Raw genomic sequence first — 21,838 nt, 5'->3', positions numbered from 1 at the left:
GGAGGAGGTGAAGATGGTTTTTTTCCCTTAGTAGCCCTAGACTCTTGATAGATTTGCTGTTGCAGAAGCAATTAGTACAAACACTCCAGGCAGGATTTATTAGCAATATAAATCTCACACACACCAAGCTGAGTCTTCATATATAATACAAACATACATATATCTGTCCATGTGTGTATACACACATATACAGAAGATGCCAAATCTCCTCCGGATTGAAGATCAGTTGGTTCTGTGTAGACATGGCAACTCTTCTCTTCATTACTTTTGCCTCCTATCTTCACGCACTCTCAAGATAATACACATACTGGTAGACAAAAAGTCTTTTGGACTTAAGTTTTCTAAGAAAATTTACAAAACTTAGGAAAAAAGTTGCTTTATTGAAAATAATATTGTGCTTTGTAATGCTTTGTAATTTCAAATTCTGTCTCAACGTTTTATGTTATCAGTTACAGTATTACAAGATAATGAACTTCCCTCAAAAAGGTACAGAAAATCATGGTAGCAAAATAGGACCTTTATCCAAGAATAATGCACAGCACACACAAGTATAGAAACTAGACATTTGAAAACATGTCTCTTCACATACAGCGGTGCACTGTACATGGAACACAATTAAACAGGCTGACAGCTGAGGGTTAGTCATCACTTATGAGAACTTCCAAAAGAAAGGCAGTCAGTGTTTAGTGTTTAAAAACAGTAATGCAGCTACAACTAAACCACAACTGGTTGTTCAATAAGGGATCATGTCACAGCTCCAGAATAATGAAGCACTCTTAAGTCCAGTCACATCAATACTAGGTTAAACCACAATAGTAAACAGAGAATTAAAAGTAGTATGTCTGACTATGTTTCACTGCCCATGAGATGAGTTCTTTCTTCATTATTACCAGGAGAATTTTGCAGGCTGGAACTGTTTGCATAAGGAAAAGAACAGGAGAGAAAACACAGGTTGCATATTCTCTAGACACTTCTATGCAATATCAGCATTAAAAGCAAAAAAGCATATTACATGCAAAGAGCTATGTGAATCACTGGATTTGATTCCCTGCTATTGCACCCAACCATTCATTCATTGCACCCAACATTCATTCATACTATCATATAATGGTTTGTACTGAAAGTGACCTTTAAAGGTCAGCTAGTCTAACCACCCTGCTATGGGCAGTAATATCTTCAACTAGATCAGGTTGCTCAGAGCCATGTCCAACTTGGTCTTGAATGTTTCCAGGGATGAGGCATCCACTACCTCTCCGGACAACCTGGTTCAGAGTTTTACTACCCTCACTGTAAAAATTTTTTCCTCATACCTAGTCTGAATCTACTTTCTTTAAGTTTAAAACCATTTGTCCTATCACTACAGGCCCTACTAAAAAGTTTGTCCCCATCTTTCTTGTAAGCTCCCTTTAAGTACTGAAAGGCTGCAATATGTTCTCCCCAGAGCTCCTTCTTTTGCAGGCTGAACAACTCCAAATCCCTCAGCCTTTCCTCACAGAAGAGATGTTCCAGCCCTTTGATCCTTTTTCTGGCTCTCCTCTGGACCTGCTCCAACAGGTCCATGTCTTTCCCATGCTGAGGGCCCCAGAGCTAGATGCAGTACTCTAAGTGGGGTCTCAGAAAAGCAGGGTGGAGGGGAAAAATCACCCTTGTGATTGTCCAGGTCCCTCTGGATGGCACCCCATCCTTCAGGTATGTCAGTTGCAGCACTCAGCTTGGAGTCATCTGAAAATCTGCTAAAGGTGCACTCAATCCTATTATCTACGTTGTTGTTTAAGATACTAAATAGCACTGGTCCCAAGGCAGACCCCTGAGGGACACCACTCTTCACTGATCTCCACCAGGACACTGAACCACTGACCACTATTCTCTGCATGTGACCATCTAACCAATTCCAGCTCACAGACACCCTTATGGAAGAAACATCAGTAGGGTTTGCTCATTAATGTCATGGTCCTGCTGCTTGTATAGAATAGGCATTGCCCTGTTTATGTGTCTGTTTAGGTCAGCGGGATTTAGGAAACCATACAGACAAATAATTTAAGCAGTATTTTTACTACTCATCATTCATTATCAGGTTGGTAGTGAGGAAAAAATGGAAGCACAGCTTTCAAAGGTTTGCTTTATATGACTGCAAGTAAAATAAAGAATAAATATCTCAGCATACCTTTTCCTTGTTGCCTCAATGATATAGAATATTCCAGTAGCAAGGCCCTTTGAGGAAACAGTCAGTTATAATTGTAATAATAATAACAACCTTATCCAATAGCTTGCAACTGCAATAGATATAAAACAAAAAATGTGTTACTACTTACACTTAACAGTGCCCATCCTCCTTGGATGGCTGCGGCCCATTCAAAACCCAGCTTTTCATTTAGAAATCCTCCCAGAATGGGACCTGCAAATGCTCTGTAACAAACAAAAATCAGGTATTTGCATCCCAAACAAAAAAGATAACATCTCATATTCTCAGAGAACTGTTTTATTGTGTTTTGTGGCCTTTATAGACTCTCTCACTTTTGTCAACAAAGAAATTGCCTTCCACAGGTCTAACTTCCCTATTACCCACAGTAAGTATTAATTCTTTGTTTTCCAAGGCCCCAGTAAATCTGTCTAGTCACCTCCTCAGCTGGAAACAGGATCCACATCAGAAAGCTGAATGCAGTCTTCTTCAGCAGAGAGAATCCATTGAAGACCATGTTCTAACAGAACATCTACACTGATCAATTCTATCATAAGAGAAATTAAAAGTCTGATCCCTCAAAACACAAAGCTTCCAAACTTCAAGACAAAGGACTAGTGAATATAGGCAGGTGGGGAGGCACATTGTGACAGACATGGTCACTGCAAGGTTGAGCTGTATCTTAACTGCCCTGCACCTTTAATGCCTGTCTAAAAATGCCATGAAAGGTTATGCAGCTGCTGTCCCTTTATGAAAGGTAAGTGATACGATCTCTCACTACAAAAGGGACAAAACTGTGTAAAACTGGAGAGATTTCCTGGAAGAAAGTTACATTATCAAACTGGGCTTGATAACAGCATAAAACTGAGGTTTTGTAACTTTATAGTACCAATGTCTGTACTGAATCCTATGCCAAATAAACATGACATCTGGACAGCTAGAGCTTGTAAAAAATGGTGTGAATTTGTGCCACTGAAACAAACCCGCAGCCACTGAGGACTACCAGGACAGATGAAAATATCCTGGAAGTGGCTGTCAATAGGGGCACTCTATCACTTCCCACTGAGTGACAACTCTGAAGGGTCACTCAGCCAGTAGCACCTTTCATTCATTTCTGTGTTGATGACCACTGACTAATAAATACAGACACATTCTGCTAAGTTACAAAAACACAGACCTTAAAGAATTGCTGAGGGTGAAAAAAAAGAGAAGATTCTACCCTAAGACATACAAAAGGAGGAAATGTGGAAAATGGAAAGCAGAATTAGTCAGGAGCAGGGACCTTCTAGCTCACCTCATGTGGGTGGACATAGCTTTGTGAAAAATTAGGGTCCAGATCTCTCTGTACTGAGCATTAAATGACAAGAAAAACGATCACACAGAAGTGCAAGCAAACATCCACTTAATCACCGCAGTTTTTTGATATGCAGGACAATACATTTCAAGGAAGACAAGTTCAGGATCTTGTCAAAACCAGTTTTACCCTTTGTTGGGTAAAAAGCTTTGTTTTAACATGCCCACTAGGCACCTGTCTAGCAAGAAACTTTTGAATCAAGGTCAACATAATGGCTACAAGGCAAGACTTCTGGTTATAATGTAGCCAGGTTTTGCGTGGCAATAGTGTAGAACAACCAAACTCTCCTAGGTTACAAAACGGTGTATACATACCCAAGGGACCACATGGCATTGAAGAGTCCAGACACCACTCCCAGCAGACTAAGACCTTCTTCAAATCCATTCTCACTGCAGAAAGACAGACCAGTTAAGAGTAGTACAACACATTATTTTGTCTCAGTCTATAGCCTTTCCTTATGGAGTTTTTCCCCTCCTTTTAATTTGCGCACTACATAATTAGTTAACAATCCAAAGTGCATAGTAGAATGTCTGTATACCCAGTACTTTCTTCCTTGCTGCCTCTCTGGAGGATTGCAGTGCTACTCCTCCTCTCTAATTTCTTCCAAGTAAGATCACTAACATCACAACATCACACTCATTCCCCATGTTTCATACGGTAAGTGTAAAACAGTGACAGCTGGCTTTTAAGAAGAAAATACCTTGTTCCAAATGGAACATAGTAATAAGAGTAAATCAAGACCCTTCTAGGTCATAACTGCCAAGCCACAACACAGACCTTGTACTTTGAGTACATATGACTCTTGCAGGTGCAGTTGTAAGAGCCAATACAGTTTGAAAATCCAGTGAAAGCTGCTTGCTATTAGTAGTCCTCAGAAGATGAAATAACCTAATGTATATGAAATCACACACAGGTTCACCAGATGCTATAAGACTCAAAATCTGATGGACTTCAGTGTGTTCCTAGTAGTGAGGTACACATTTACAAAGCTATATTGGGAGTATAACGACTAGGATATTCAGAAAAAACTAAGATAAGGGAGTAGTGGAAGCATTTAAGTGTTACTAGCTGCCTTTGTCTCAAAGTGGGGTAAAAAAGCCACACTTCATGTTCACCCCTGGTGAGATATGGGATCCAAATCTCACTGAATTATTGATATGGGTCAGAACCATCTCACTGTGTGTGTGTGTGTTCCCACTGTGTGGGAAGGGCTGGGCCTAGACCTGCAGGTACAAGGTAAGGCCTGTCTTATCACATAAAGCCTGCTGAGAGCACACGGCCTGCAGTTAAGAGGGCCAGGTCCCTGAGAGCACATGGCAGAGCCAGAAGGCTGCAGCCAACATGGCTGAGCCTATGCAGAGCACACGGCATCACTGAAGGCCCTGTAGCTGGGCTGCCAGTCAAGGCAGACCTGCCCAGTAGCCCATTGACACCACGCCCCTGGAGCCTGTGACTGGCTATAGCACACCTCACTCTGGCCTGGAAGGCACTGACTGGATATCCCACCTGGGAGAGAAAACTGAACTCTATAAATACATGAGACTCCTTGTGAGCTCTCTCTCTCTCTCTCTTCTCTCCTGCTGCCTGCACCATGTGAATCATCGAATCTTGTTGGTAACCATTTTTCCTTTCCTCTCTCTCCTTCCTTCTTTCTTCTCTCTTTCTTTATGGTTTTCATCGGTCTTCTTCTTTTACTCTTTTCCTTCTCTTGTGGGTAACTTAAAACAAATGAATTGTGGTTTACTAAAGCTGGTAATATTGCTTATTTATAGAGAGTGTTTTCTGTTGAATGGGTCTTTGTGCTGGGTGTTTTAGTAAAATGCTTTTCTTCAGTTATATGTTACCCGCTATATGTAAAGCCCTTTGTCAAAATGTCTTATTTTTCTCGCCAAATTAAAAAAAATTTCTCTTAGACAAGTGTGCGCGGCTCTTTCTCCAGACACAAATTCGAGGTTATAACGAACCAGAAGGTTTAAAAAGTCTTAAATAATATGTAACTGCTCTGGGTATCTTATGGCTTAAAATCCAGAGTGTAACACCCCTGAAAAATAGTTGCAGTTTCCTACTGCCAGTAGCATGAAAGATGGGTTGGACCAAGTTACTTACTATGCACATTGCAGTATCTCTGGAAACACCGGAATAGCACTCATGCCAATGGAAAAGCCAATCAAAACCAGCACTAGCACAAACATCCACAGCTGACTGAAAAAGAGGCATTTAAAAGAAGTTAGCTGCTTAAAACTCTTTTCAAAGGACTCCATTTGACTGAAGGCTGTTATGTCAGCACTCCACGATTGATCAGCAAACTATGTTTCTTGAAGCCAATACTAAGACTTGAAAAATACAGTTCTTTGCTTTAAAAAAGGACTTTTTAAAATAACGTGAAGAACCTGTGCTCAAATTACATATTTTCTTATCAAATGGAGTTTTGTTGATAAGTTACAAATCTTAAGTTGATTTAACGAGGAGCACATAGAGAAGAGGTCGACAGATGAGCTTAACTCAATAATGCATCTGTCCAAGCTCCAGACTTGGTTTGTTGCAGAAGTGAAGGATTTTGAAGCTAAAATTTTGTAGCCTAGTATATTATAAGCAAATATACTTAGCTAAAGAATATTGAAGACATCACTGATTTCTTTTTCTCACCAGCTCAAACATGTCACCTCACCAGTTTCAATATATAATCTTCTTTAAAAATTAGAAACCTAGGAGGAATTCTACACATTAACAAGCCTATCATCTTTAACACAGTATCTGACCTAGGACAAAAAGACTGTACAGTTGTTTTGTAAATGTAGCAGCATGTTTTGTTGTGAATTAACTCAGAGAGATATGGCAATACAGCATTCAGGTGCAATGGACATTATCTTTACTTAGCTAGCTGAAGACAAAACTATAATCTGGCACTTTCCTCAGTAAGCTATACATAGAGAGAAAAAATCATTATGAGCACAGTAACAGTAAAAAACAAAGGAAAAGGATCTATTTATGAAGCTGTAAAATCTCCATTTTCAGATGCTTTCACTGCTTTACACTCAGTCTTATGTTAGACATTAAAATAAAACTGTTTCATGGTCAGAGGTGCTAATTACAAACTTGAGGACATACATGACATGGCTGAAAACATCACATAAGGGGGTAGGTTCGAGAAGAGGCAGTTATTACCTTTCAATGTGCAACACTGGAGCAGGTCCTAACATGAAAAAGGACAGTGCTGTCAGTAAGCCTCCAGCTATCAGCAGCCACTTCCTGATGTACTGTGAAAGACGAGGTATGCAATTTAAAATTTGTGAATTCCTAATGTAGCTATTTTGTCTTTCCTAATATTCCTGTTCTAAATCTTCATCTGAAAATACAACTCCTGTAGAGACCATCACTACAGACAAAATGGGAATTCAAGTTTCTCTGCCAATTCCGAACACCATCAAGAAATAGTGAATCCATGTTTCCTCACTGCCAATGCAATCACTGGCAGCAGCTGCTTAATACAGAGATTTCTTTATGATACTGACCAATAGTGCTTCTCTGTTAGCAAAGTATTTTAGGTCTCACTCTTCTTTAATACAAGAAATATCATGTAACATTGCTCCTAAAGGTTCCTTCCAACCCAGGCCACTCTATGATTCTGTGTAATTCTCATGTAGAAAGGCCATTATTACTTTGTGTCAGGAAAACTAAGTGTCGGAAAACACAGTGTCAGAAAACTGTCACTGTGCTTCACTCACGATATTCAAAGTGTAGGTTTTCTTGATCCATTTGTGGTGCCTCTCAACTAGGCAGTTTTAGGTGTATCACTGTCAAAGTCTCTTTCTATGGTGCTGTCAAGAGCTAAAGGACTATAGCCAGCCAGTGTGCTGATCTAATTTAGATATTAAACTTTTTAAGAGATAAAATCAATACAGATAACCAGAACACCTTTAATCCTCTTCTCAAAAGCTAATACAATTAGATGCGGTCAAAAGCAGGGGTAACTGCGACATATTTTCCCACTCTCTATTCCATATTGTCTGGAAACAGTTTGTGCTCAGTCCACCAGAAAAGCTCAGCACCACTTGAACCGCTTGTCCAATGTCCTTTACTGCATTGGACATTCCTAAATTACCTGGGCCTTGCAAAAGAGACCTTCCACTTGGCAGTAATGGGTCCACGTGCAAGATCTTGAAAGGCAAGATCTTGAAAGATCTTCACAGGACCAGACCTACATCCATTGCTTCAATATGGGAAGTCCTCCATCTTTACCTAACAGTACTCACTGGCAGTTTGTCGCTTACAAGTCCAAGGAGAGGAGAAGACAAGGAGTATGAGAGTGCCAAACCAAGGAACACCAAGCCCACATAACCAGCTGGGAGCTTGAACTATGGAAAGGAATAAATAAAACAAAAAACCAAAACAAACCATATATGCTACATTTATTAGAGGACAATTCAAGAATTATATTTTAGTTCAAAATACTGAAATGCATGATTTTAAGCATTTTACTGACATCATACAGAGGTTTTTCAAATATTTGAAGTCATCAACAGAGCTTCAGTTTCATTGCTTTTGGCAACACTTCTAAGCATGGAGGTAGAAACACCTGACAGAACTGTTACTCATATAAAGCCTAAATAATGCTTTATATATATATATAAATATATATATTATATATATATATATAAAATATAATGCTTTATATATATACAGGAGGAAACACTGTGCTATGCCCCCTACAACAGCACGCTGGTTTCTAACATTACTATCTGACACACTTGAAACAGACACTTCAGACACTGAAATTTAGATGGATTTAGTCTTTACTTCTCCAATCTTCAGTTTGATTTGCATTTAGAAAAGCATAATACTGTAGCCATCTACTGTTAATCAGCGCATCTTAAAAGTAAATAGTGCTATAAAACTCAACTCCAACTTTTCCACCAGAGGATGATTTTTATGAGAATGAGTAAGAGTTCTTTTGCAAACACCCTGAGGTTTACATTTTCCTAATGCAGAGACACATTTCTGTATCGAAACAAAATGCGTAATGAACCAAAAGCATGCCAGTCTCTCAAATGAGTGCCTTGACTAACAGTTAGAAGGTATTCCAAGATGTTTCATGTGGCATTGACTAAATAAATATTCATTATTTCCTTGCCATATGCAACTACATGATAATAACTCTAATTTAGTGGTTAGAACATCTGCCAAGAAGGCTATAGCCCTTTCACAGCAAGTATCTGTAGCACAGTAGAGAAGGAAAGCAGAAGAGCCACAGAAGCACACAGTATTCTACAGTGGGATAATTACAGACCCCTCCTGGGTAAAGGAAGATGTACATTCACATCTCCACTGATGAAAGCAGTTAGCACCAAGTCCCCTTCACCCCAGATGAGTGCTCTAAGTACAGTACTAGACAGAAAAAAAGTAGGAACACAACCACCTGAGAAACACTATCCCTTAGAAAAACAATAAATAAAGCACTCAAAGAGCATTGCTTAATTTCACAGAGAAACTACTTACTTCAAATCCATTACCTTAAACACCACAGGGAAAAATAAATAAATCAAGTAGGAAACAAATAAGTACTAAAATAAATAATAAATAAATAAATAAAATGTCATTTGCCTTTTTAATGAATGATTTAAGTCAGCTGGCAACTACATAGTTGTAAACAGTTTAATTTTAGGATTGCTGTAAGAGAATGCAGAGCTACGACACCACTTTGTGGAAAATAAGTGTTCACATCAAGAGATGTAACACTGTCAGTGACTGTGGCAATTTTCAAGAATTTTATTTCAGAAAGGAAGAAAAAGTCCCTTGCTTACAAAACCAGCTGCTGTGCCCTATTCAGAGAAGGTACTTTGCTGTTGAAAGCCAATTACGTGAAAAAAGCACATTTTTAAAGGCCTTACATTTCCTTGTTCTCAAAGTTACCAAGATCCAGCAGGATGAGATACTGTCAATGGAAATTGACTTGTCAGTACCATGGAAATCAAGTTATTTGGAAATCATACTATTAACAGTTAATCAAAGCAGTGTAATTGGATAAAGCTCAATTTTGTTTTGGATATTTAAGCCACATTTATAACAATTACTTACTGTTTAGCAACTCAAGAGTTCACTGCATGTTAACAGGACTTACCTTCTTTAGAATAAATAGAGACATTGTGGGATCCAAAAAGCTCAAACATGCACTTAGAGAAAATATAGTGAGACAGAGTACTAAGACTTTTGGTAGATGTATAAGCTTCCAAAAGGATTCCTTGCTAGGGATTGAATCTGTTTCAATAGAAAAGGGGGGAAAATTGCATTATCATAAGCTCATGACTGATCTTCTTGCTATAGAAAAGAAATCAGTATTTCTCTTTTTCTAGTCCTATTACTCCTGTTTACATACCAAATGAAAGTCAATAGTAGATTACTATGCACTATACTATTTTTATAGTAAAAAACCTAATTTGGTAGATGAAGAAGAAAAGTGCACAATTTAGATTCCAACACCGCAAATCCCCAACTTGAAAAGAACAAAAGCATGTACTACGCCAATTATGTGTAAAAACAGTTACTTCTCTGCTAGTACTTACACAATGAAATTCTTACGGGTATGTCTCAACATGCACACATACATGAACAATTCATATCCAAACAAAGAAACATGGTTTAAAAGTAAGATAAAAAGATTGTTATTTATCAGTTGAGATCTGCCAGACTTTTTAAGCAACTAGGTGTTTGGGTCTCCTATATGTTCAGTTTGTACTCCAGGAAACTTCTTTCACATGTCATCGTTACATGGTACTTCTACGTCAGGCTTCTTTCCTGATGCTGTTTCTCCTTTAATAGTTGAATGGGGTCTCAAAATAAACATTAGAACTAAAAGTTCAAATACTGGCATCCACCACCTCAGAGCTAACATTTATTTAACATCGTTTCAAATTGGCCAGTAATATCATGACTCCAGACAACTTCAGAGCTTGGGGAGGTCAGGGGGAAAGCCAGCAGTAGCAGCATATGGTTTATCACTGCAAGTTTCTTCTAAAAGCCAATATACGCAATTTTTTAAAGAAGCATTTTAAAGTTACATTTTCTTTTCTCTAGAAAAGAATAATGGAACTGTAACCTTGCAATTACAATCTTGTATGAAGACATCTTTAAGTTAGTTTTCTGTCCAAGCAGGACCATATAAAATTTAGTCAAATTTATATGACCTCCAGCACTTCATTAAACACCTCATTTATTAACTTTAATAGTCTTTCATGTTAATCAGATCTTGTATAATTCGGTACAAATAACATCTTTTTTTCTCCCTGTAATTAGCTTCCCCACACACACTGTCAAATTCTCTTGTTTTAGGCAAAATCTATCTCCAGGTTTTCTTCAACTAGCTGCAACGACAAACCTATATGAAGCAGATGCAATTGGTCCTTTATGAGCCCTGAAGCCAAGAAGTCAAAAGAAAACAAAAGTATATCTCAGTTCACTTCCATAGAGTTCTTAGTGTTTGCAGAAATAGGGATGAGGAGTTGCATTCATTCCAGGCCATCTGTACACATGCATTTAGGTTAGCATTAAAACATGGGCCTGATGAAGATGATCAGCTAATTCAACTGGAGCTTCGCCCTCTGACTTGGATCAGACTCCAGAAGCTGATACGCTTTAAAGATACTTAAATACGTGAAAAATAAAGGTGAGTGAAGGAGGCAGGTAGAAGGATGCTTACCGTATTTTGGCAATATGCACATATTCATAGGCACGAAAACCAACACTATACATCCCAGAGTAATGAAAGGGACCTCATAACCAAATGATTGATACAAAAAACCACCTAAAGGTGGGCCCAGCACCATTCCGAGTCCTGAAAAAATTTCAAGGCTGCCCTAAAGGATGAAAAGGCAAGCAAAAAGGAAGTCAGTATGTGGAGCAAATATGATGCAATGACAAAAAGCAAGCCATCTGTCTGAGGGGCAGCACAACCTAGGCAGGTTAGTGAAAAGTAAAAAGACACTACATCACTAAGGACAACAGCTAGTAGTGACCTTCACAAGGTGGAACAGTGAAAGGGATTTCACAGTTATCTGTGTGACAGCCATGACCTCTTTTGGTTCACTACAGAGAACCACCTGAACTGCAGCATTCACCACCCTGCTGTTACCTAGCAGATCCCAGTCCTGAGGCAAGGCGAATGCTCTAGTGGCAGAGAGTATCTGCAGGAAAACTTAAGCTAAATGAAATATCTCTCCCGCCTGCCATTACACTCCAGTGTGAAGGGAAGGATCCAAACAAACCTATTCAGATGGGTCATTATCTCATGGGATGAAGTGCATGTGCCAAGTTAAAGCTTTCTCTTCATAACTGTTTTGATTTACTCCTTAGGGGTAGGAAATAATAATGAAATTGCAATGGGGAATTTCAGATTTGTTTTGGCTATAATTTAATAATCTGGTACCTTTTTATTAAGATACTAATTTGTAAATGGACAATAATACAATTATACTTACCTCGTGTTTCAAGTCAGCACTGTTAACATCTGCCTCAACACTTGATTAATCAACACTTAGACCACCACTAACAGCTGGTGGTAATAACTGCTTACAGCTAAAGTTTTGATAACCTCTAGAACCCAGAAAGATAGTAGAGGCACTCATCCTCATCTTTAATTTTACTGATACAAGTCAGAGTGGTCAAATGGCCCAAAATCAGGCACAGTCAGCAACAGCCAAGTTCTTTACCCTAGGTCAGCCTAGGGTTGCAGCCTTTTGTTTTCCCAGCAAAGGAAATAACTAGTAACAACCTACAACTAGTAAGTTTCAAAATTTCCAGATAGATTTGAGACATTTTGGTAAATTCTGACATGTGGAATAGCTGTTAACACAACTGTAACCAAATAATTCTTTCACTTGTGTTGCTCATCAACCATAAAAAATGGTTGATTTGATTTTTCAGATTTTAGTTCTTATCAGGATGTACATCATTTAGACATTCTAAATTAATGAGGCGGGGATGGAGGGGAAGCTGAGACATTGCATTAGTACAGATTAGAGGACAAGATAAACCTGATTCCATAAGAAAAGTGAGACTGCTTATGTTCTGAAGTCCATACCTCCTCCAACAGAGGGATCATGTTGACACATGCTCAACTTCCCACTTCAACAAGGCTGATGTGCCTACACTGAGTAACTTCCCCATACATTCTCTAGGGAGTAAAGGTAGGCTGAAAAGGTAAAGGAGTAAAGGTAGGCTGAAAACTGATACCAAAATGGTAAGGAGAGGAAGTGCTTTTCAGTATCTACCACTATCAAGAAGGGCAATGAAAAGCAAGGCTAAAAATATCTCATCCAGTCCCCCAGGCTTTACAATTTTACTCTAAGATGTGTCTTGCTTCAAACCATGAGCTCTTTCTTCTGCCTCCTGCCTCAGAGCTCAGAGTTACAAGAACTCTCCATCATGTCCATTTAAGGACAGTACGTCTAAACAAATGAATTTGAAGATATTTCATTCTCATGCAGAACAAGACACAAAATATGGTTAACGGACCAACATTTAGAAGTCATCTGTCTTCTTACAGAACCCTTCCTAGATTTTAAACAAAGGTAGCTGCCAAGCCAGAGCTGTGTAGCATTTCTAATTGGGGTCTTGAGATGACCTTCATCACCACATACCGTTTTCGGCCACATATCACGGTTACTGTGCTGCCACAACAGAATTTCATTACTTTTTAATTCTGATTATAAGATGAATAGCTAAGTCCCTTTAAGTCAACATTACTTACCTATTTAAATTACATCTTAAAATTTGTAAACAGGAAACCTTAATCTTATTGACTGAATAAATCCAAAACATGATTAGAATATACAAACTGCTTTCCAAAGAAAATGCTAGTTGATTACTGCTGATACAATTTAGCAGGTTTTTTTTAGTTAGGAGGACATATTCTTATAGATATTTACTTATAGAAGTAATTATAAAGCTTAACAACAGTTTTAATAAAAGCATCAACTTTTCCAATTTTATTTAATGCTCTTAAGTAAGTTCTCAACATTTGTTTACTCATTAAAATTTAATCTAGTTATTTCAGTCAGTCTATATTTGAACTGAAACCAGAATTTATTGAAATAGAGAAAGCAGCATTTTATTAAATACAAAACTTTTCTTCCTAACACCATAAAAACCTAACTAAATAAGGGTAATATCTCAGGTTGAAATGAATCATTGATGAGCAGAAATACTCCCCTCTGGATTTCAAGAAGTTCTAGCTCTCATCTTCTCATACATAATTTTATCAATAGACTAGAAAAATGAAGCCAAAATTGTTTCCAGTTTTGCATCTTTCAGGCATTTAAATCAACACTATTTGAATGAATTTATCAATTTTTGTAATCAATCCACAGGGATCCTTACTATCCATGTAGAAGTAGTCACTAAAAGCTGTATTAGCATTTTATTAGTCTGATTTCAACTGAAGAGGTAAATGCTGACATCAGTGGTCAGTTGTCCTCAAAGCACAAGCAACTAATATATACCGCCTAATTTACATCTAATTGGAGTTATGCTAAAGTCTATACTTGTTCTAGGATTGTGATTCTAGATTGCAAACAAAGTACGTGGTGACTTCAAATAAACCTGCACATGAGACAACAGATTTTCTCCTCCTGGATTTAGGCTGCCCACTGGCAATTTATCATATTGCAGGTACTCAGCTCTAACACTGCTTTTTGCACTTACCAGGACAGTAGCTATGTTAGTGGGAAACGCCTTCGCAAGGATTGAAAACGACGCTGTCATTGCTGCTGCAAAACTTATTGCATCAATTGCTCTTACTAAAAAGCAAAAGCCAATGAACATTGGTCCACTTGGCACCTTGTCCAGCATTCTGAAAAAAAAAAAAAATTACCAACAGTAAATGGAGCTCTCTCAGGATGGAAGGAGTCATCTACTAAGGGCCCTGGAGCATCATTTCTTACTCATTAAAGGACACAGCTACAAGACAGTTAATGCTTTCTATTGCAACATATTTTTGAATCGCATCGCTGAAGTCATTGAAACTCTACCAACTTCTTTCTGGCAGCTTTCTCCTTTTCCCCTTGGTTTGGCAGTGGGAAAAACATGGAAAACCTAACTCGTGAAAAACTCCAGTGCCATCTTCTGTTGTATTTCACAGCTTCTCCAATCACCTGTGCAAGCAGTCTGATGCAATGTGTTACAGCTACCTAAGAAAAGGTTCTTACCTCGCTAATAAAACATTTATTTTGCTAAAATGAGTGACTTAGCCTCTTCACCTGCCAGGTAAAGCTTCCCATTTGCACTCAATATTTCCAGGGAAAAAAAATTAAAACGTTATGTAGAAATAGTTCTCTTTTTGCTGCATTTTGACAGGCTTCTCACTATTCATAAACTACAGTAGTTATTTAAATATATGAACCTTCCTCCTCTGTTTTCAAAGTAGTAAACAGACTTTGAAACCTACTGAAAGGGAGAAGTAAGTTCTTTACAAGGGGAAGATAAAAACTAAAGATGTAAAAAGTTAGGTGACCTAACCAACACACAAAAGATGCCCAGGATTTTCTAGTTTGGTTTTGTGTTCATCTTTTCATATGGATGAAAATGATCAGAAGACAAATGCAACAAAAATTACTCACCCAAACAGAATGGTCACACATCCTGAAACAAATATCCCTGCCACAAACATGAATTTTGCTCCAATGTGTGTAAGCTGTAAATTAAGTACCATTTTTTACATATTAGTATTTCAAGGAAAGATCAAAAATCTTCCAACATAAGTTACTATTAAGAAATCAAACACTATGGGCACTTTATAGCACATGTAACTAAAAGATCTGAAGATACTGCTTCTGCTGGTGTACCTTTATGCAATACTGAACCTAAAAGTACTCTGAACGGTTAAGTGACTTAATCCAGTTTTCAGAATGGTAAGACAATGCTGCAATTAACTATGTCACAGCAGCATGCTGCAGCTTCTGCAGAGCAGCAGGTTACAGCAGCAGTCCTCACTATAAACAAACACAAAGTAATACATTCCTGCTTCAGCACCATCACTGAGGGAAGACCAGCAATACCTGTCACGTATACGGCTGAGGAGTCAATGGAAGCTGATTTTAAAGCAAATTTATCACTACTTTTAATACCACAAAGCTTTGGCATGGGAAGCACAGTAGCTTCAGGCCTCCCCATTCACTATCAGGGAAAGGACCCCACCTTCCTTCATTTCACACTCTATCCAGTAGAGTGAAGGATGATGGGAGGTATGCCATAAAGCTAACTCACTTCCATAACAAAGTACATTTGAACTTCTAATTACATGCTGCAACTTCCCCTAAGGGCAGCAGGTACTTCAGACTCCTTTTTTTTTTCAGACCTGGACAAAGTCCCTGCCTTTCAGCCATTATTACTAAAGCCCATATTTTGCTGAGTTTCATTATAACCCTCAGGATCTCTGATTGCTCCACTGTCCATGTCTATTGATGCTCACTTCAGCTGTCTGCAGTGAGGATGGCACGCTCACTCTCTCCCCTGTAAAGTACTTAGTGAGGGGTTGTACCACAGCTGAATGCCATCACAGGCACCAAGACTTGGACTTACAAATGGCACTTGGGTGACACTTTGATGAGCCACCTCACCACCAGAGAAAAGCACTCACCATAGGGTCAGCAAAGAGGCTGCCCAGCCAAAGACAGAAAAGATTTTGACTCTGCAGCAGCCCCAGCTTAGGGTATGATCCTGAGCAGCCCTAGCCAATAATGCATAGACAGCAGTGCTCCAGCACATAAACAAACAGTTATATAATTTATTTGTAATTTCTCCAACATGAGAAAAATCCTGAATCTGTGGGAAAACTCAAGTTGCAAGAACTGGAGACATTTATCTCGTATTACTACATAATGAAGTTGAAGGGGAAACTGAGTTAAGCAGCAGAGAAAAAAAAAGACAACATACCAGAAAAGAAGAAGGGGCGTAGTTAACTAAAGAAAAAAATAACAAAAACAAAACACCTTAAGAATGTTGCCAAAGGCAAACAGAATATACAAGTGCAACAAATAAAATGGGGGATAGGGGAAAGGAGGTAACAGAAAGTAGAACTGACCATCAAATTACTCAGATTACAAAGCAAACAGAACAGTTAACCAGAGAAACAAAACAGCTACATGTCCATTGCCCTGCGCTACCTCAAGAACTACAGAAGAAGCACTGACAAGACTTAGATCAGACTCAGACTAACTGGCCAGACTCCAATTAGTGCATACATAAGTCTGCAGGAACGCTACTGAAGAGACATCTTTTTCCTCAGTCTTAAAGAACTGTCTTCATGTATCAACCTGTGTCAGAATAGAAATAAGTTACAGTTCCAATTATACTTACATAATTTCCCAAGATTAAAGAAGACAAGAAATTGAACAAAGCAAAACATCCAAAAATCAGGCCAACAATGGTGTTACTGGCACCTTTTTTTTCTGCCTGGAAAAAAAAGATCACAACCACGTAAAGATGTAGTCAAATTCTTGAGGTGAAAAACATTCATGTTTTGTACATTTAATTTTTTTTAATTGTCTATTAATGCAGTTAGAAAGCAATTTCCTTTTTCAAAGGCAGCAGGGGTTCATAAGGTAAAACAACAGAGCAATTTAAAGACATATTGCACTTCTAATATGTAGCTAAGAGAAAAACCATGTTCATTCCTCAGTGAATGGAAAAATGTGTTATTTGCTGAACAAGCGGAGAGACTTTATACAGTGTGCACTGGTGTGTGACAGTGCTAGCTACAAAACTTTGATCCTTTGCATGGTGAGAGGACAGCAAACGGAGATATCTGTTACCTTCACTGTAACATGCCTCCTTATAACAAGCACCAATTTCTTTACTTACTTCGGTTGGCAAAGTATATTTACTTGGGCACAAGCAGTACACAGGAATATTTAAACCAAAAAAACATTTTGCTGTAAATACTTGGGAACAATTTGGTCATGAGAGAAATGGACTTCTGCTGCAAAGGCACCATGACCAGTTTTTTCATCCTATATTTAAACATTGTATTTGCTCCACATAAGCAGAGATTTTTTTTTTTTTCTCTAAAGTTGCTAGATCAGGAAGTTAACACAGCTAAGGATGGCCCAGCCTGAGTTAACAGAGAGGCAGACATAAATAAAGTCATTGAGTGGTTAGAGTACTGAAATGCAAGTCAGGACATTGGCAGAATTTAAACTCAGCTCTACGCAACACTGAGCAAAGAACTATTTCAAGTTCTCCAAGAATCCACCTTCTATCTCATATCATTACTTTGCTGTCACCTCTGTAGTCACAGGGAAGATTAGTCCATGGACAGGATCCATCATACACACACAAACTACGCCAGCATCAGGCTATCACTGAGTTCCCCCAATTGAAAAGTCTTAACTCAGAGCTTACAGCCAACCATAAAGGTCCCATGGAGTTCAAAATACTTCTAAAAGTGTCGACAAGGAAAAAAAGTAGTGTAAAGAGTAGCTAAGTTGTTTGTTTACCTCTGAAGGGAAAAAGGGTCCCAGGATTGAGTAGCATATCATTGAACTGAAGTTTATAGAAGCTGTTGCAGCCAGTGTAAATAGCTGTTCTCTGGTAAACCCTCTTGATTCCTCACCAAGTGCTTCTGACCCACCAACATCTAGAAATATAAAATAAAACAACAACAAAGTATCATTTCCCTGATAGAGGGGAACAAAATACAAATCGGGTTGGAAAATTAAACGCCGCGCAAAAAAAACTTCTACCCTTCCTGCTCTGAGAATTAAATCAAGCCGTGCTGCTTAATCCCCTCGTGCAGGAGCGCGGACTTCGCCGTGCGGGCGAGACCCGCCCGCTGCGGTGCGGTGCGATCCCGTGCGGTGCGGGCCGGCCCCCGCCCGGCAGCCCATCCCGGACGCGCCCGGCCCCAGGCGGTGCGCGCTCTGCCCCACCGGGACAGCCGCGGAGCGCGGCACGGCGGCGCTCAGCCCCTGCAGGGACCTGCTTCCGCTCCCCTGCGCTCCCGTTCCCTTTCCGTCCCGCCGCAGCGTGCGGAGCCCGCGGGCGCGCAAGCTGCCCCCGGCCCGGCCGTGCGGCGACCAAGCGCGGGCGCCCCCGCCTCCACCTGGGGCCGCTCGCTGCCCGCGCCGCTCCGCCGCCGGCTGCCCATGGGACGGAGCGCCCGCCTGCCACAGCCACACCGTGCGGCAACCTCCGGCCGCCCCGCCTGACAGCGGCCGCGGGCTGACCGAGCACCTGGGCCAGCGCCAGCCCGGCCGCCGGCACTGAGCATGCCCGGCCCGCGGGAGCGGCCCGCCCAGAGCGCGCCCGGCGGGGAGTGCCCGCCCGGGCCGGGAGAGCGCCGGGCTTCGGACACATGGAGAGTAACGTGCCGGCTGGCGGGGTACGCTGCACATCTGGCTCTGGGAAGTCACGATACGTCCTTAAGACTGGTAGACCAAGAAAGATCGCCGATCTAGAGACGTACACGGCCTCTAGCAAGTTACAGGATCCATAAAAGAGAAGTGCAAGAGCATAACGACAAAGTTGTCACAAGAATTAATAGCTATAACTGGCCAGGAGTAAATTCAAGCTAGAGATGAGGGAGAGGTGGTATAATGAATGCACTTGGCCCGAGTTTCTATCCACAGGGCAGGAAAGTGAGGAGAGAAATGGGGTGTGAGCTCAGGATCTCTTCCAAATGTGGTAAAAGACAGACCACCTGTTGCTTGAAGAGAAAAAACAGTAATTACATCTTAAAAGCGCTATTTTAACTAGGCCAGTACTCCATCTAGTCACCAGTTATAATATTAAGATGCATAAAAAAGACATTTCAGACCAAATGTTGCCATGTACCTAACTTTAGAATCCCACACCCCACATGACAGGAAAAAAGCAGAACTACTTTCTTATCACAAGATTAGGAAACCTAAAAGCTATTTAGCAGCCTGAAAGAACAACAGCAACATGTTCCTTTGCTGAAGCCTATTTGGACAATATATTTTGTGTAGCATACATTAATGGCTGTGAAGTTGAAAAAATCCGTAAGAACTACCTTCATCTTTTTCTGTCTACCTCCAGAAAAAGGCATAAACATAAATCCTTCTCATATTTATTACCTCTTGGGCAGCCTTACCCCTCTCTCAAAAAATAAAAAAAAAAAGGAAGAGCACTTGCAAGTCATCCTGAGTTCACAAAAGGACAATAACAAAAGCATGATATATGCAAAGTATAGCATACAAATAAAGCAAATAATAGAAAATTGGAGAGCGATATTAAAATCGTGGCAAGGCAATAAAGCCTTAATTTTTGTGGCTAGAGATCAACAGTCAGTTCTGTTCAGGAGGTGAAATAGTTTTCACTCCAACTACTTGCTCTTTCCAGTCTAGACTCTCACTCCACAGATTCCAACTACTTTCAAAACTCAGTCCTCTCATTAATAATTATGTATGAGTAATCCAACAAAGCCTATAGAGTCAGATTTCCACAAGGTCAGTGTGTACAGTAGAAGACTACTGTGATGTACTGTGATCAGCATGGCTCCAATAATGAAACAGGGCTATGAACTTGCCATGTGTGCATGGAGTTTACTTATGCTCTACTCATTATTGCCACAAGAAACTGCAGCAACTTTAATGAAATGTATCTTTTCTTTCAGATCCCAAATCATATGTAGACTTCAAGGCTTGGAGTACTAGCTTTCTATAAATAACTAGACATGGAGTCATATCCATTGCTTGTGTCCACAACATAAAAACATATTAAGAACAATTGCTTTAAGGGTAGCTTCCTTCACGGACATCCAGGACATTCTGAAATGCTTAGCACATGTGGGAATACATATTCTTTGTACATATTCCTTGAAGAGATCTTGGATTAGAGATCTTTTGCATTGCAATCAAGAAAATACTTAGTGCGTATTTGCAGCATGCTAATATTTCTTTTTTCAGAAGTCACAGCAGCTGCACACTGCTATTTGGAAGTAGTTTAAAATTACTCTAATGTGATGACATGATAACTACTAGTGCAAAATCTGTCTAAGGCAATGGAATCAACAAATTGTTTTGTTCAGTTATCATGAATCTTTCTTGATTTCAAATTGGTATTGAAATACCATAGCTTGTCCTCTCTCTGAGACTCCAGGACAATCTCTCCATAATTTCTCTAAGTGCTTGAAACTTGACACAGACCACAGACATCTTTTTGTGCTCCTCAGTAACAGCATATGGTTGCCTGTTCTTTTCTATGTGTGGAGGCACTTGGAAACCTCTGGGCTGGTTAGCAAAACTTCTGTGGATATAGGGCAAGAAATTTGGTAAAAATAGCCTGGCTTCCCAGCTTTATAATGCAGAACCTTTTGTTGTTGTTGTTGTTGTATGACCAGGAAATACCAGGAAATAAGTAAGATCATTGTTTAGGAAGAGTAAGGTGAAATGCGTACTGGTGTTATTTGCAAGAAGGCTTCTAGCTTGATGTTCCACAAGACTGAGAAATCACATCTTGTTCTGCAAGGAAAATGAGGTAATTCTATCCCGTGACATTGGAAATTTCATTATAGCACATGCCTGTGCTTTGTATTTCTAGAAAAAGATGTCAGAGGGGAGTAAGTTTCACAAGGTTTGTTCTGAACTGAAATTCAGAATGTTTAGAGTTTAGTAGTGTCATAGACTTCTCTTGGGAGTCTGCAATACCTGATACTTTCATCTGCCTCCCTGGCTGCCTCACTGTACTGTGCTGCTGTCTGTATGGCTAGGAACTCGGTTCCTGAGTCTCCACAGTTTACAATATGGGACTTAAATTATCACTGAAGTCTGACATTTTGAAAAAAATATGGGTTGTGGTTGTTAGGAGAAGGTAAAGGTTACCAGCAAGAGACAAGGAGAGAAATGGAGGAAGGAAAAAGGAGCAGGAAGAGGATGACTGAGACAGAGTGAACCATTATATCCTCACTGCAGTACAGGTCTTCCGAAAAAGTCCCCAAGTTCAGCTCCTATTTTGATCATAGTGGAAAAAAAGAGGAAGGCTGCCAGCCTGGATAGGGGGGATAGTCAGGGGGAGTCAAGGAATTGAATGGAGAACACAGAGGGCAGTAGCAATAACCAAAGAATTTTTAAATATATGTGGAAAGATGGTGAGTCCAAATGGATCACCCAGAACAGCAGGCTGGAGAGAATCCAAATTCTTGAATGTCATGTGACAGCAGCTCGTCTTCCTCTCCCCAAATCCAAGTTTATAGACAGCATGTTACGCTGTTTATAATGAGGGGATTGAGTTCCTGTGCTGGGGCTGGCTGCTCAGTGAAACAGCAGATCAATGCACCAACACCACCTCAGCCCTCT

General features: G+C 39.8%; 1 protein-coding gene across 2 annotated transcripts; it reads right to left on the bottom strand.

Moving 5' to 3' along the window:
* Positions 1-360: 360 nt before the first annotated feature.
* Positions 361-18,153, bottom strand: SLC18B1 (solute carrier family 18 member B1). 2 transcript variants are annotated; one of them, XM_018078371.1, is made up of 13 exons: positions 18,020-18,153; positions 16,881-16,976; positions 15,143-15,216; positions 14,229-14,376; positions 11,227-11,383; positions 9,652-9,788; positions 7,787-7,888; positions 6,699-6,790; positions 5,640-5,735; positions 3,848-3,922; positions 2,313-2,406; positions 2,165-2,211; positions 361-913 (listed from the first exon to the last, which is right to left on the bottom strand). In XM_018078371.1, exons 1-13 carry the CDS (start codon positions 18,059-18,061, stop codon positions 847-849), a joined length of 1,227 nt encoding a protein of 408 aa, XP_017933860.1. In that variant the 5' UTR covers positions 18,062-18,153; the 3' UTR covers positions 361-846. The 2 variants fall into 2 exon arrangements, with proteins under 2 accessions (XP_017933860.1, XP_017933861.1); XM_018078372.1 differs by lacking the exon at positions 2,165-2,211.
* Positions 18,154-21,838: the final 3,685 nt, after the last annotated feature.

This window comes from Manacus vitellinus, unplaced genomic scaffold (assembly GCF_001715985.3).
Source record: "Manacus vitellinus isolate BGI_N305 unplaced genomic scaffold, ASM171598v3 scaffold_4_pilon, whole genome shotgun sequence".
NCBI classification, from domain to species: domain Eukaryota; kingdom Metazoa; phylum Chordata; class Aves; order Passeriformes; family Pipridae; genus Manacus; species Manacus vitellinus.
The sequence above is the reverse complement of the archived record's forward strand: the minus strand, read 5'-3'. Positions and strand labels throughout refer to the sequence as shown.